The following is a 17,545-nucleotide window of genomic DNA, read 5'->3' on the forward strand; positions in this document are numbered from 1 at the left end:
ATTTTGCGTGTATTACACAAAAAAAATATCTGCCCATAAAAAAAATCCCTCTCTGCCAACAGCCCTCCTCCAACAACCTCTGACAATCACACGCCCCCCACCTCCAAGAAAAATGCAGGAGGGATGCCCACTCCATACCTTGAAGTTGTGAGAAGGTACTGAAAACACCTCCTGCTCCTCCTCCTTGACACCGGGCCTTAGGGCCCTCCCATCATATGATGCACGGGGAGGGGCCTAAGGCTCTGATTGGCTTAGATGCCTCATGCTCCTACCTTGGGAGGGGCCTGAGGTGTCTGTGCCAATCGGGGACTTCCTGAGGAAGGAACCTAAGGAAGTCCTTGATTGGCCAAAACAAATGGCCAATCAGGAACTTCCTTAGGCTCCTTCCTAAGATGGAGCTCACATGATGCACCGGAGAGGGGCCTAAGGCCTAGCGTTGTCATCAGGGAGGAGGAACAGGAGGTGTTTTCAGTACTCCCTGCTCCCAATTTCAAGGTAAGGGGGCATGGGGGCCTGGAGGGGGGCGTACGGTGGCTGGAGGGAGTGGGCATCCCTACTGCCTTATTTCTTCAAGGGAGGGGAGGGGGGAGGTCTTTCTGGGCTGGAGGGAGTGGGCATCTCTCCTGCCCTTTTTTTTTGGAGGGAGGAGCAGGCGTGTGCCTTCGGGGCAGAAGGGAGTGGACATCGCTCCTGCCTTTTTCTTCAGGGGGAGGGGAGGTCTTATCTGGGCAGGAAGGCATGGGCATCCCTCCTGCCATCTTTTTGGGGTTGGAGGGGGGGCTTTTTTAATGGGACAGATGGCGCATAGAATATCTGTTCCATTTTTTTTTAAAAGAAGCCCTGTCACTACTGTTAGGGTTCTGCACTGTGTCAATTGCTCACAAAGCGACTGAGTAGGTGAGTTTGCGTGCAAATCATTTGCATGCAAACTTGATAGTGACTCAATCGCTGTTGGATAATTGGCCAGAGAATTGGCCAACAGCGACTGAGTCACTATCTTTAGTGAATCTAGCTCCGAGTAAATGCTGTAAATTGTTAACAATACACAAATGAAAACATCACTGGGGTTTTAATCCTGGAAAAAGGCATCTACAGCAGTTTAGTTATATCATGTTTATTGTGATGTGCAATTGGATGAAAATAAAAAATTAAAACATGATCCATATAAACCACCAAAGCATACATACAATACCTTAAAAAGGTTATTAACACTGATGGAGGCCAAGTGACAAATTTCATACATTCCTCACCTGGTCTTTAACAGTGGTTTAAAGATCATTCTATAGACTCACCATACAAATGTACGACAGTTCTTGTGTTGCACAGTAAATAGATAAATCTCCACTCCAGAACAAAGGAATGGCAGAGAATCAACTTTGTGTGCAGATTTTAAACATCAGAAAAAGGTAAACATCTTCTTAACCCGGGCAGTCATTTACTAATGCTTGCAGGAGATATCTTGCAATGATGGTGTTAACATGCGCCAAATGATAGTAAATGACCTCTGAAATCAAGCAATGTTCATATTTAAAAAGAAAAGTCCATAAGAGTGCTGCTGCTGGCATCTATTTCCAAAATATTGTTTAACCCATAAATTAAATTTTACAAACGCACACATACCTCTTAACAGCAATGCATGACAATCTATGCTCCATTCCTTCAAGTGGATTACTGCTAAAACGTTATATAAAATCATCTTTTAATGCAACAAGTTAAATCCACTCGCTGGTAAGTCAACAAGAAAAGAAAACTGGCCTGGGTACATTTCATTAAAACAAAAGCTATTAACTGTTGTCATCTTGTGATTACTTAGTAACAGTGCACATTAATGGGAATTACTGACATTAAGTTCATGCCGTGGCTACATAATTTTGTCAATTTACTTTTTCTTTTGCATTTTAGCTAGGAACTAATTCAATTCAAACTGCAATTCATAGGGCTCCTTTTACAAATGCACTACCGCCTCCTTTTAAACGCGCTAATCTTGTGCGTGTGCTAAAAACGCTAGCGCACCTTAGAAAAAGGAGCCCATAGTGTTTTTCCCAAAACAAAATGCAATATAGAGCAGAAAGGAAAGGAGCAAGAGCCAAAGTAATGGACTCTGTAACCCAGCATCAGTTGCACGGGATGAATCCTGCCAGTTTACAGGGCATTTTTAAGAAAACATAGTTATAAGCGATGAATCGGAGAAAGGAAGAAAGGCGGCTTGAGGAGCTTATGTTCAAATGTTAATTCTATTTTTCTATTGCTTTACTGAATACGCAATTTAAGAGAAAAAAAAATAATTGCAAAAATCCAAATCTCTAACCTGAAATTAGAATTTCTTTCTGCATTATACCCTGAAAACAAAACACTGGTTAGGGCACTGAAAAGTTTGGATTACTTTATGACATTCTGGAGCCACAAACTGGAATTTATGCTTTGATGACAAGTTTAGTTCTTCTGGATGCTGAAAGCGGACAAATCATTTTGATTTTAGAGAACTGTTGCTAGCCAAATGCTGCTTTTAGTTTTAGGTTTTTGTTTTTTTACTGTGTAAATGAACACTAGATCCCTCTCACATTCTGATAGGCAGAAGCCCTATTACAATGTACAGAAAATCTTCTTTTCGTGTGACTAAGTCTAAAAGTACATTTCCAGCAGGCTACTTCATAGCTCACACTTCAAGGCAAATAGCATCGCAGTAGTCTACAGTTGATAACTGCTTGACAATAGCTCACTTATAATGCTATTTACTGTGATCCTGAAACTGGAATATCGCTGAATCTTTACAGAGGAAGAAGACTTTGAGCTCAGTTCAGCAAGAAAAAAATCCATGAAAATTATATTTGCACACACCTGCAACAGCAACTCCTGAAAAACAAAACAAAACCAAGTAGCGCTTATAGCTTAACACATGAATTGTTCTCTCTGACTAGATGGATATGGCTGATGTTTGGCAGATCCGTTGAAACCTCAGTGCCACACATGAAATTTCTGCCAAGACAGTCCCTGATACATACATTACATTAGTGACTGCTATTCCGCATTTACCTTGCAGTTCAAGGCGGATAAGAGCATTTTCTATTTATCTAAGGAGAGGATTGGTAAAGGCGGTGGAGATTGGGACTTTATTGGTAAAGTTATATTGGTTTTATGTGTTTTAAAGAAGAAGATATTGCGTACCAATAAAAGACACTCTCTTACTTGGAGACCTGCCTAAAAATCAAAAAAGCTGCCATAGATATCTACTGTAAATTAGAGAAGACACAGGGACAAATTTTTCCCCATCCTACAGGAACTCATTTTTCCGTTCTGTCGAGTTCTTTTCCTGTCCCTGACCCATTCCTGCAAGCTCTGGCCTCATCTGCACAAGCCTCAAACACTTTAAAATCATAGGAGTCCGAGGCTTGTGCAGTTAAGGCAGAGCTTACAGGAATGGGACAGGAGCAGCAACAAAACTCACAGGGACAGGACGGAGAAATTGAGTTCCTGTGGGGACAGGGAAAAATTTTTCCCCGTGTCATTCTCTACTGTAAATCATAAAATTAATGCTAGAATAGGATCTCCCCCCCTGGTCTTGGTTTTCAATAGGCCAATGGTATCTATTAAAAATGGCAACACTCGTGTTGTACGAGCTTCACCCAGCAAAGAAAATTCAAGTCTACTTATTTTGGAGAAAAATTACTTTATAATCATAAAAAAAATGGAAGAAATAAAAGGCTGAATGAAATGTAGCCATCATGGGGTCAGTGGTCAAAGAACTAAACTATTTAAGATAAATCCCACTGTATCAAGTGCTGCTAATACCAAATCCTAAAATAAGAAAAAAAAGCCTCAGGGAATGGAGGTCTTATACATAATCATACTCGTATAACATACCTCTCCCTGCAATCATTGGCATAAAACCTCCTTCCTTCCTATCTGTCAAGCTATACATTTTATTTATCAAAAAATCCATTTTATTTTTATATACAATTTTTCTTAAATCCCATCAGTTAAAACTCCTCAAAATAGGATGTCAAATTTCTTTGGAATTCCTACAGCTCAATCCTTTCAAAATTGCCAGCAAGCAATTGCAAAAAAAAAGTTATTCATTTCAGACAATAAATAATGTTAAGAGGAAATATATCTTCTTTCATATTCATGTTTCCATCAGAATCCAAAGTACCGTTCTCATACACTCAACACTGCCAGTGTTTCGCGGCACTATCTTAAAGCCGCTGTATCTGGATTTTAAAGAATCGGCTCCACAACAGTGATATCCTTCGCGGCTCTTTGTCGTTTCTGTTTAAACTTATTAATAATCTTAATTTAGGGCTCCTTTTATCAAGCCGGGTTAGCGCGTCTGACATTTCATCAGTGCTAACCCCCGCGGCCGGCTAAAAAACTAACGCCTGCTCAATGCAGGTGTTAGCGGCTAGCGCAGCAGGCGGTATTACGCGTGCTAAACCCCTACCGCAGCTTGATAAAAGGACCCCTTAGCTTTTAGACTACACCATTTCTAATTTGAAAGAAGCCAAAAATGAGCGGTATAATAACATGGCAATTCTAGGGAGAAATGAACAAAATTAGAAAGGGGCTGTGAATTTCACAGAAATTCTGCAAGCAAAAGAGGCAATATGCACATTTCTACTTCTATGCGTGGCTAAAAATATGAAAAGTGATCATGATACGAAGGAGGTAAAATAAGAGCCCCCTTCCCCACAAAAAGGACCTGAAAATTAAATAGTGCCCCAGTGCAGAAGTATTATGTTACATAATACTCATTTTGAACAATCCAAGTTGCTACCCACACGGAGATGTATTCCACATATTAGAAGGGAAATTAGAAGACATAAAGCCTGAATAAAATTATTGTATTATTAAATATACATACTAGAAGGCTTTGATATACATGTTCTGGCTGGAACATAAAGCTTTATTCGCTTTTATAAAACCGAAGATTCCAAACCAATTATCTAATTGAAGAACTGGTACACATACGCACTAACTAATCACTATGAGCTTCATTATAGAACAGAGTACCTAGGTGGAACGTGGTAGGGAAAGAGAGGGAACTGGGTCTTTCGTCAAGAATATTCTGGGAGACGGCAAATAGGAGAAATGCATGTGAAAACACCCTCTGTGCAATGAAGCACAATCAAGGATTCTCTGATGTGGGTAACCCTCTATGTATCAAACTATTGCACACTTTCAAGAATTCTACTTAGGCAAACTACAGTCTTCTTGCTGAACTGAGCTGCAAATCAATGAAAGGGAACACATTATTTGCCTTCACTTCAATGAGCTAGGTCTATAAAGGCATATCTGCAAATTAGAGTCTATTTATTGACAATCAACTTAATGCTGAATCTACTGTGAAGTGCTATGTGGATTTTGTATCAGTACCTTGCTGAAGTCTATCATCTTGTGGGGTTTTTTTTTCCACTTTTCCTTTTTAAACTGCTTATGTCCTACATATATTTACCATACACATGAACATAAGACACTTTGTCTGCAGGTTTGATCTCCTCACATGAGGCAGTAAACAATACAATGAAGTGGTCTGCAAAGTACAGTAAGTAGTACTCTCTTTGCCATCTTAAAATGCTAAAAATAACAACAATAATTCACAATTTAAAATTCTGCAATAAAACCTATGCACTTATTAGATTGTTAGGGGAGCAGACTTGCTTCATAAACTCTAAATACCATTAAGAGTTTTGTTTTGAATATGAGAAAAACAGAGGCTTTATGAGAATTCAACCCTTGAACCTTGCTCCAACACCTCGCAATTCCACTTGCTTTTCTGGCAATCCCAGGAGCGTAGAATCAAAAATGTATTCCTTTTCATCCTAGGGAAAGCAGACTGATATGTAAGCATGCTTGAGATTTAATCCTGTCATACAGAAGCATGCCACATAAAAACATACCAGTAAACAAAAAGGGGGGGGGAGGGGAGGAAAAAGGGTTAGGTTGGCAGCCAAGACGTACTTGAATACAAACTTGTCACAAAGAATGCCGGCTGTTTTACAGTGTTTTTCAGTCAATAGTGTTAACTTTTAAAACCGAAAACAGTTTTTGAACAGACTTTACAGATGAAACAAACCTTCAGCGATACAGACAGTAAAATAACGCGCATCTGTTAAAAGTTCAGCAAGAGCAAAATCTCTTCAGACACTTAATGGTAAAAAAAAAAAAAAGCTAACAGACAAACGATGCTTTTGCTGCTGTCTCTTGTAGTCCTACAGATGAGCTCAGTTTATAAGCCCAACAATTAGCAGCTCATATGGTTATCCTTAAGACTTAAGTCAGTGTGGAACGGCTTTTGGAGTTAAAATGAATAAGGCTGAAGTGAATGTCTTCCATCCAAAATCCAGCTTGACCAGAAAACAGCATGAACCCAACTCTTCATCAGAATACGCATACAGTTCGGGCAATCATGTGGTTTGCACCTGCGTGGCACACAAAATGATCCTTTGTAAATCCACTTGAAGCAGTAGTTTCTAAAGAGAGCCCATTAGTAACTGCATACCATCATGTGTGATTGGATAGATTTGCTTCATAGCATATGCTACACTTAACACAGCTTAGCATTCAGAGAACCCACAAGTTCTAGAAATGAACAACACTACAGTTCTGACTGGAAAGTGACTGCTCACACACCACTACACTAATATATTGCAGTTCAGTGTAATACATTTTTATCAAAAAACATTGTTCATCTTTCCACTTTGCTTCATGCACTATAAAAGTTCCCCCTCCCCCCTAGCAATGCGTGCACAAGGACAAGCACATGCTTATAGGAGGGAGGGTCAAATAAAGTATCCTCTTGGATCAGATAAGATCAAAAAGCCCAGTAACTTAGGGAAGCCTTCTACCCTATCTAAGTAATTCCTTTAAGAATGAAAGCAAAATCTAACAGACTGTGCAGAATACATTTCTATAATCGTTATTAAGATTTAAACATTCTAATAAGTTCTGCAAGTGTAAGAGTCATCTATTTCAAAAGTTTCCTCTACCAGCAGGTTCCAAACAACACACGACAGTGCATATTGGATGGGTGATGGACAAATCTTTTCTTTATTGATGTTTGGTTGCCCCCTTTGCTCTTCTTTCTGGTTCTGTGATTCATGACTTCTCTGAAGTAGTGTGCATTTTAAAAATTCTGGGGTACAGTCACAGCAAATCCTTCTCCTTATCCTAAGGCAGCATTATTTCAAAAGATATGAATGCTGATTTCTACCCTGTAAGGGTACACCACTATGTCATGAGATCCCAGTGGATAATGCCAGGTTTTAGGTTGCCTCCTCAGCAGGTGCCTTTCGTTGCCGTGCCGATTTGAGTCTGGATCTTTGAGGAGTGGGAGGTGTCTCCATCTCGGCTTCAGACTCGGAAAGCTCATCGTGAAGGGGGCTGGCGTCTCCTACCAGCTCTCTTAGAAACTTGAACTTGGATAAAAATAGCTGCCATACCACATACCAACCTAAAGAGAAGGGAAATAAAGCAAAAGAGAACTTGAGCTAGAATTTAGCATGGTAACCGAGTATTCCATAACAATTTGTAAAGTTTAATGTCAAGAATATTCAGGTAAATTGAAATAATTTCACAGCTGACATATGTTCTACTCATACAGAAGATTCAATCATAATCAAGTTTCACAAAACATTGGCAATAACACTCCATGTTCTAGAGGTGATCTCGCCAGTTTGAAACTAACTGCAACACAAAGACCAATCTGGTATGCTTTTCTCCAGCACTAAAAATGGAGGCTAAAAAAATAAAACATTCTGATGCCCAATTCTTTTACAGCATCTGACATTATTTATATATATAATAATGTCAGATGCTGTAAAAGATTTGGGAGGAGCCTGAGGCGCCTCAGCCAATCAGGGCCTTAGGCCTCGCCCCGTGCATCAGATGATGCGCCGGGACAAGGCCTAAGGCTGCTATTGGGCGGCTGCGGCCCTGGGGAGCAGGAGCAGGAAGACTTTACTCCTGCTCCCGAAGATCGTCATAGGAGCAGGAGGGTCTGGGCACTCCTCCTGCTCCCGAAGATGGATTTTCTTTTGCAGCAAAGGAGCAGGAGGGTCCGAACACCCCTCCTACTCTCGAAGATGACAGCATCCTTGGCGGAAGGAGCAGGAGGGACCGGGCACCCCTCCTGCTCCCAACTATTGCAAAGGTACTGGGGTGGGTGAGCCGGGGCCGACCAGGGGTGGACCCAAGGGTGGGAGGACTAGGAGCAGGAGGGACCGAGCACTCCTACTGCTCCCAACTTTTTCGTGCTGGGGATGGGCTGTGCAGGTCCGGGGGGAGGGGGGGGGGGGGTGAGAGCTGTGCAGGTCAGGAGGGGTGGCCATGTTTGGTGGGTGCGTTTTAGTGAAGGGGTACATTTTTTTTTTTTTGACAGGCCTGCCTGTCTTTTTTATTCATTTTTTTTAATGGGGCAGATATTTTGCGTGTGTAACACAAGCCAAATATCTGTGCCATGGAAACAAAAAGAAAAAAAAAAGGCAGGCCTGTCAAAAAGCCTGCAGACCTGATCGGTTTGCTTAGTGAATCTAGCCCATAGAGCCTATTGAACCCCCACTAAAATTGCAAAGGTGTTAACATTTGCCTTCCTTAGAGCTTTGTTGGTCTTGCAGTCAGCAGCCAGGGACTCTCTTGCACCTCCTACAAAATAACCTACAAAATTTATTGGTCGGGCATTTGGTCCAGAATTCTCTCTCTAATACACATGAATAATAAGTTACCTTTGGCTTATAAATCCATCATATTGTGCTCCTCAAACCCAGATATCTTGATACCATCATTTACAAATATTTTTGATTTTATGATTGCTTTAGCTATTCCTCGTATTATCTGTAATAGAAAGGATAATTCTAAGCTTAACTTTCATGAATGGTGGAATCAACCTTTGTATTATCAGGAAATACAAAGAAATAATAGTGTTCAAACAAAATAATATTGCCAGTTTTACTGGGACTTGGGCTCCTCTTGATGAGTTTTGTAAGGATGTTAATCTCATATGACTCCATCATATCTATGACTTGAAAGTTTGCAGCTTAACAGTGTATTGTTTTATTTGATGTTACAAAAAAACCCAAAACAATATGTCAGATTTGAAATGTATATACTGCCAGAGCTGGTATTAAGACAGCAAGCATGAACTAGGATCTAACAGAGAAAGGAAAAGTCTTTTTTATTTTGTTTATACCACAGTACAGGAGTGAAGTTGGAGAGGGCAAAGGGGAGGGAGTGTGTGTGTGAAGAAGCTACAAAATAAACCTGCCGGAACGTAAAAAAAAAAAAAAAAAAAAAAAATGCCCGATTGGGCAAGACAAGTGAATCGAATCAAGAAATCAACTCAATGGGCCAAATTGAATCGAAAAGTTTTTCCCTGAATCGGCAGCACTAGTAGTGACTATTTATTTAAAAATGTAATATACCACCTGCAGTCACAGCAGTTTCCAAATAAAAAACAACAAAAGCAAACAATACAAATCATTCCTCACCTAAACCCTAATAGCTAGTGTTACCCCCTTTGGCTGAAATAACTGCAGTGAGACGCTTCTTGTAGCCATCTACCAGTCTCTGACATCGGTCTGAGGAAAGTTTGGCCCATTCAATGCAGAATTCTTTCAGCTGCGAGATAGATGTTTGAGGGGTTTCTGCATGTACAGCCCATTTCAAATCACCCCACAGTATCTCAATGGGATTAAGATCAGGGCTTTGATTTGGCCACTTCAGGACTCTCCATTTCTTAATTTTCAGCCAGTCCCTGGTGGATTTACTGGTATGTTTTGGGTCATTGTCATGTTGCAGGGTCCAGTTCAGCTTCAGCTTTAATTTTCTTACAGATGGTCTCACATGTTCCTCAACCACCTTCTGATACACGGTAGAATTCATTGTGGATTCAATGATAGTGAGCTGGCCATGTTCTGCTGCAGCAAAGCATCCCCAAACCAACATTTCCACATCCATGCTTCACAGTTGGTATGAGGTTCTTTTGCTAGAATGCTGTATTTGGTATATGCCAAACATGTCCTCTTTTCTTGTGTCCAAATAATTCAATTTTAGACTCATCTGTTCATAGAACAGAAATCCTGGTGTTTGTCTACATTCTCTCTGGCAAACTTCAGCCTGGCCTTGACGTTTCTCTTAGAGAGCAAAGGTTTCCTCCTTCCTCCCATGCAAGTTAAATTTGTGCAGTCTCTTTCTGATTGTAGAGGCATGCACTTTCACATCAACCGTAGCAAGAATCTGCTGTAGGTCCCGTGATGACATTTTAGGGTTTTTGGAGACTTCTTTTAGCATCTTGTGGTTTGCTCTGGAGGTCAACTTGCTTGGGCAGCCAGACCTGGGCATGTTGGCAGTTATTTGGAAAGTCCTCCTCTTGTATACTATTTTTCGGACTATGGAATGGCTAATGTCAAATTCTTTTGAGATATTTTTAAATCCTTTACCAGAGTCCTCCTCTTGTATACTATTTTTCGGACTATGGAATGGCTAATGTCAAATTCTTTTCAGATATTTTTAAATCCTTTACCAGAGTCCTCCTCTTGTATACTATTTTTTGGACCATGGAATGGCTAATGTCAAATTCTTTTGAGATATTTTTAAATCCCTTACCAGAGTCCTCCTCTTGTATACTATTTTTCGGACCATGGAATGGCTAACGTCAAATTCTTTTGAGATATTTTTAAATCCCTTACCAGACATAAGCTGCTACAATCTTCTTTCTGAAGGCCTCAGATAGCTCTTTTGATATCGCCATGGTGTTCACTCTCACCACAGCAGTCATAAGCACACTAGACTAAATGTCTGAGGTTTCAGTAGGGCAAACCTCCTTCAAAATGCTGAGTAAAGATGTTCTTATGTGTACCTGATGTGATACACTTGTGTGTGATTTGAGCCACTTTAAGTGGGAAGATATGTGGGGGGTGTCCTAATTTATTCCTCAGTTAGAATACACAATTTTGTGGATATCTTTTGTTTCATGAGTAAATCAAAGAAAACTTTTGTTGTTTACTTGCAATTACATCACTTTCTTTTCCAGAGATTAAAAAAAAAAAAGATTTGACATTGATATGTGAACATTTCTTAAGAAACAACTGAATAGTTCATGGGGTGTCCTAATTTTTTCACAAGACTATATGAGCCATTTGCTTCTTGAGGACGCCGGAGGATTGTCGTTGCCCCGAACAGCCCACCGCAGCAGCAGTGATTGCCGCGTTCGGACAGGCACTCTCAAAGACGGACCCTGACGTCACTGGGTCCGTCTTTTGTGCCTCTGCATTTGCTTATAAATTTCAAGCCGCTGCCGCGGAGGAACCAGGAGCCATTTGCTTCTTGAGGACGCCGGAGGATTGTTGTTGCTCCAATCAGCCCACCGCAGCAGCAGTGATTGCCGCGTTCGGACAGGCACTCTCAAAGACGGACCCTGACGTCACTGGGTCCGTCTTTTGTGCCTCTGCATTTGCTTATAAATTTCAAGCCGCTGCTGCGGAGGCGGCCGCAGGGCGTGGCCGAAGGGGCGTGCCCTAAGGGGCAGGTCACGCCCCTTGGGAGCCCCTTGGAGCAACGTGGAGCTGTGGAGCAGGATACCAGGTTGTATGAGTTAATTGATTATGGGGAAAAGGAAAGTTAAATCTAAAAGCTCAACACCTGTTGTATCAGGCCCCATGGATAGACATTTGACATTTTCCTTAGAGACTCCAGCACAAAATTTATCTGATTTGAATTCTCCCATATCCGGAGCATCGATGAGTCCCCTTGAAAGGACACCTCCCCTTCATCCAATATCTGCTGTTAGTGGGAATATAACCCCCACTATTTCCGCTGGTTCTGTGGTATCACCCACTTCAATAAATAAATTGACTTTTACTGATATACCTAAACCACTTGAGTTTATAAGTGTAGTGGATGAACAATCAGGAGCAGTGGAAAAACAGGATATTACTTTAAAAGATTTATGGTTAGGTATTTCTCGAGTTGAGGGGTTTCTCAAAGAATCAATGAAACAAACATCTGATTACTCACAGTCTGTGGTTCAAAAGTTTGAGAATGTGGATGCTAATTTAAAATGTCTGGAAACTAAATTAGGAGTGGTTGAAACTCAATGTAACACATTACAAGCTGTTTCACTATCTGCAGTTAAAAGATTCTACGTCGATGCATTTAAAAATGGAAATGTTAGAAAACATGCATCGGGGGAAGAATCTCCGCTTGGTTAACTTCCCTGTGACTCATTTGTTATTACCAGAAATATTGTTAAGGAAATATTTAAAAGAAGTACAGGGGTTACCCAATGCGGACAGCTTCCCAATAAATAATTGTTATCATATTCCTCAGAAGAAAAGGAAAACTGTACAGGATGTGGACCATCTGGAAACAGATGAAGTTAATTTGACAGAGTTTTTAGAAGACTCTCAAGATGTTATCCAGACTCGGTCCACAATGATATTAACATGGATGAGTGAGACAGATAAAATGTTGTTAATGAAACTTTACTCTAAAAATCGACTGACCAAGTTCTATGGGGATTTGGTTAGTATATTTCCTGATGTCTCAAGAGCCACGCAGTTTAGAAGAAAAGAATTTCTGAAATTGAGAACAAGAGTATTGGCACTTGAGGCATCATTTTAGCTGAAATTTCCTTGTAAATGTTTGGTTAAGATACAAGATACTGAATTTGTCTTTTGGGATCCCATTCAATTGCAACAATTTTTGGTAGCATGTGAACAGAAGTGAAATCTTTTATTTTTTCATTTATTAATGAGGAATCAGGGTAGGAATGTTTAAATGTCCTAATTCAGTTGGGAATGATTTGGGTTCATTGGAACTCAACCCATTTCCTTAAAATTTAGTTGGTATAAGCAATATGTTTCCCCTTTAGTGGGCTTGTAAAGGATTGTTTTTGTAATTATTTGTTGTATTGAAAATTTGTATGAAACCCTTTTTTTCCTTGATATCTTTATGATATTGTAAATGCATTAAATTTAATTAAAAAAAAAAAGAATGTACCTATATGTAAAACCGCTTTGAATGTGGTTGTAAAACTATAATAAGGCATTAATAATAAACTTTATTTTTATATTCCACAATACCACAAACAGTTCAGAGCGGTTTACAGAGGAAGAGACTGTATACAGACAGCGATATTTTTAAAAACTTTCAAAATTACATTAGCATGGTGAGATTAATCAAATTTTTTCCTGGAAGTGTTTTGGAAGTACATCATGGCAGAAATGGAGTCAGAGAAATTTGTCAAAGAGATAAGTTTTGATTGACTTCCTAAAAGTTTGGTAAGAAAGAGCGTTTGAGATAAAGTTGGTTAAACATTTATTCCATTTGCCTGCTTGGAATGATAATGTTCTATTGAGGAATCTCTTGTAGATACAGCCCTTCAAGGATGGGAAAGCGAACAAGTAGGCACTACGTGTATAAGTTGTGCCTGGAAATTCGAAATGATGAGATAGATAGATTGGGGATGAGCCTGTTATGGTTTTGTTATTATTTATTTATTGATTTTTCCAAGAAAATTTCTTGTACAAAATATTGAGAAAGAAACAGAAATAATTTTAAACAAAATATACCGTATTTTCACGTAGATAACGCGCACCCGTGTAAAACGCACATACGGGTATAGCGCGCGGGAAATCGAAATATATGTAAAAAAATTTTTGTATACCGCGCACACCCGTATACCGCGCATGCTGCCCGACTCTCCCGTCACCGCCCGACTCTCCTTTCGCCCGCCCCGACTCTCCTTTCGCCCACCCCGACTCTCCTCTGGCCACCCCGATTCTCCTTTCGCCCGCCCTGACTCTCCTCTCCCCCTTGAAGTCCTGTCCCCACCCTGAAAGCCTGATGCCCCCCCGACTTCTGATTCACCCCCCCCCCCGCAGGAGCGCTCGCATCCCCACCCCGAAGGACCGCTCGCACGCACCCGCACCCTGAAGGACCGCTCGCACGAACTCCCACCCACACCCCCACCCTGAAGGACCGCTCGCACCCCCACAGCCTCCCAACCCCCCCGACACGATCGGGGCAAGAGGGAGCTCAAGCCCTCTTGCCCCAGCCAACCGCAGCACCCCTGACACGATCGGGGCAAGAGGGAGCTCAAGCCCTCTTGCCCCCCCCGACACGATCAGGGCAAAAGGAAGCCCAAGCCCTCTTGCCCCGCTGACTCCCCAACTCCCCGACAATATCGGGCCAGGAGAGAGCCCAAGTCCTCCTGGCCATGGCGACCCCCTAACCCCACATTACGGGCAGGAGGAATCCCAGGCCCTCCTGCCCTTGACGCAAACCCCCCTCCCCCAATGAACGCCCCCCCCAAGAACCTCCGACCGCCCCCCCCATCTGACCCGTGACCCCCCCTGGCCGACCCCCACGACACCCCCACCCCCCCTTCCCCGTACCTTTGTGTAGTTGGCCGGACAGACGGGAGCCAAACCCGCCTGTACGGCAGGCAGCCAACGACGGAATGAGGCCGGATTGGCCCATCCGTCCCAAAGCTCCGCCTACTGGTGGGGCCTAAGGCGCCTGGGCCAATCAGAATAGACCTGGGAGCCTTAGGTACCTCCTGGGGGTGGGGCCTTGGGCACATGGTCAGGTTGGGCCCATGTGCCTCAGGCCCCGCCCCCAGGAGGGACCTAAGGTTCCCGGGCCTATTCTGATTGGCCCAGGCGCCTTAGGCCCCACCAGTAGGCGGAGCTTTGGGACGGATGGACCAATCCGGCCTCATTCCGTAGTTGGCTGCCTGCCGGACAGGCGGGTTTGGCTCCCGTCTGTGCGGCCAACTACACAAAGGTATGGGGAAGGGGGGTGGGGGTGTCATGTGGGTCGGCCAGGGGGGTCACGGGTCGGCTGGGGGGGCGGTCGGAGGTTCTTGGGGGGGGGCGGTCGTTGGGGGGAGGGGGGTTTGCGTCGAGGGCAGGAGGGCCTGGAATCCCTCCTGTCCGTAATGTAGTGCGGGGTGGGGGTAGGGGGTTGCCGTGGCCAGGAGGGTTTGGGCTCCCTCCTGGCCCGATATTGTCGGGGAGTTGTGGAGTCGGCGGGGCAAGAGGGCTTGGGCTCCCTTTTGCCCCGATCGTGTTGGGGAGTCGGGGGGGCAAGCGGGCTTGAGCTCCCTCTTGCCCCGATCGTGTCGGGGGTGCCTCGGTTGGCTAGGGCAAGAGGGCTTGAGCTCCCTCTTGCCCCAATCGTGTTGGGGAGTCGGCGGGGCAAGAGGGCTTGACGTCAGAGAAAGGGTGGGACCGCCGGAAGAAGCAGCGCAGGCGCAGGGCTCACAGAAGGGCCGGGACCGCCAAGAGGAAGCAGCAGGACACCTGTAGGAGCTTCTACATGATGGGGGAGGGGGGGGGTCGGGAGGCTGTGGGGATGCGAGCAGTCCTTCGGGGTGGGGGTGCGTGGGAGCGGTCCTTCTGGGTGGGGGTGCGAGCGGTCCTGCAGGGGGGTGAATCGGACGTCGAGGGGGGAACTATGTAAAAAAAATTTTGTACAACGCGCTCATGCGTATAACGCACAAGGTTATGCACGGTTTGTAAAAACCGTGTATAATGCGCGCGTTATATGCGTGAAAATATGGTAGGTAGCAATTAGAAAATACAAATCTTAATCAATACTTTAAATCCCAAATATTAGATCCAAGACTCTTATTGAGCGAACAAATATATACGTAACATTTAATAGGAATTTCGAGTATCTAACTGCAGTAGTAGGAGTCTTCTATTAACTTAGTTAGAGGTGTTATTCTTTCCCCCCTTCAAAGCGTTTCATAGACAGGAAGCATGTTAACTGAGAAGGTTCGAAGAATATATATGTATTAATTTTATATTTAACAATACATTTACAGGGATATCGCAAAATAAAAACACCCCCCATCATTGTTACTCCTGGCTTAAGAAGAAGGAATTGTCGTCTATGTTTTTGGGTCTATGGTTTGAAGCAAAGGCAAGCAAACTTAAAAATAACCCTTGCTTCCATGGGCAGTCAGTGTAGGTTTTTTTTCGTAATATGGGCTTACATGATCTGATTTCTTGAGACTGTAGATGAGACTGACTGCAGCGTTCTGAACGATTCTCAGTTGTTTGATGGTTTTCTTAAAAGATCCCAAGAATATAATATTGCAATAGTCTAAGATACTTAAGATCAAAGATCGAACCGGCAGTCGAAAAGAGAAGAAGTCAAAATAGTGTTTAATGGTACCAAGTTTCCATAAAGTGAAAAAACATTTTTTAACCTGAGAGTTAGTGTGATCTTTGAAAGTCAAGCTTCGGTCCATGGTATACAAGTCCCAATCCCTTTCCCTTCCCCTAATGAAAAGATTAAAAAGTAGAAGGGATAGAACTGAGCCCTGTGGAACACTGCAAATGAGAGAAGAGGAAGTAGGGGGAATTTGAAGAGACCATAAATGTACAGTTAAATAAGAAGGTGATGAACCATTCCAACACACAACTGAAAATTCCAATGTCGGATAACCATATCAGGAGAAGATGGTGGTCCACCAGGTCAAATGCTGTGGCTCCAGATAGGGCTCACTCCATACACTGAGAAGGAAAATGTTTCTTGATTTAAAATGTATTGCAAGTAGGAGATTTTTTTAAAGGTTTCCCTGTATGGGTTTGATTTCTTGGCAAGGAAAGCAGTTTTGGGTTTTTTTTTCCAGTATGGTAAAATTTTGCATCTGGGAACACAAATGCACATTGGCTTATGCATGGGTTCTGGTTTCATGCTGTGAGGTCTTTTAACTATGGTGACCAAAGCTAGAAATGATTATTAATATAATATGTAGCAATGTACTTTGAGAAAGCCACAGGAAGTTCACTCAGTGAAATTAGCACAGGCAGATTAAATCTATTTCTAGCTGCAGAGTTACTGCTACAAAAGGTTCCAAAGTCTGCTATAAGCACAGCATGAATATGGACAGCAGTAGGTAAAGAAGTGCTTCCAAAACCTGCCCTAGGGACACCGCAGCCATTTGGGATCTCAGATTATCCACAATGAGACTAATGTACATCCTTGAGGTTCTTCAACATGCAAGTTTCCCATATTTGTTTTATTAAGAACTTTTAATGTATATTAGACTTCTTTTTTTTTTTTTGCTAATTTGCATGTTAACATGCATTAATGCTGCCTGCATTAAATTTAAGGGCACTAATGAACTAAATGCACACTAACAAATGTACATCCTTAAAGGGCACCACAAGCAACCAATGAACAAGATCTACAAAGAATGCACTAGTTTACTTCTACTTGTCAGGAATTTGCCCACCCGGTGTCCCACCTAAGAGAAAGGCTTTTCTTGGCTTTTTTGTAAAAATTCTTTACAGCAATTTCATGTACAATACATGGCAGTCACCTTGATCCTTCAGAAGCACACTCAAGAGAAACAGCAGGAAAAGTATCATTCCTACAAAGTATAGGGTATGCCTTCCTACTCTAAGGGCTCCTTTTATTAAGCCACGCTAGTGGGGTTAACACGCGTGACTTTTCATCACACGCTAACCCCCGCGCTGGCCTAAAAACTATCGCCTGCTCAAGAGGAGGCGGTAGCGGCTAGCGCAGCTGGCGGTTT

General features: G+C 42.5%; 1 protein-coding gene across 1 annotated transcript in view; it reads right to left on the reverse strand.

The window, feature by feature from the left end:
• Positions 1–1,104: 1,104 nt before the first annotated feature.
• Positions 1,105–17,545, reverse strand: part of SMIM13 (small integral membrane protein 13) — a 63,808-nt gene continuing 47,367 nt past the window's right edge. Inside the window, exon 2 of the mRNA XM_033934672.1 lies at positions 1,105–7,447. Coding sequence (XP_033790563.1) covers positions 7,260–7,447 — 188 coding nt within the window. The 3' untranslated portion in view covers positions 1,105–7,259. The remainder of the gene's footprint in view (positions 7,448–17,545) is intronic.

This window comes from Geotrypetes seraphini, chromosome 2 (genome assembly GCF_902459505.1).
Source record: "Geotrypetes seraphini chromosome 2, aGeoSer1.1, whole genome shotgun sequence".
Classification (NCBI taxonomy): Eukaryota; Metazoa; Chordata; class Amphibia; order Gymnophiona; family Dermophiidae; genus Geotrypetes; species Geotrypetes seraphini.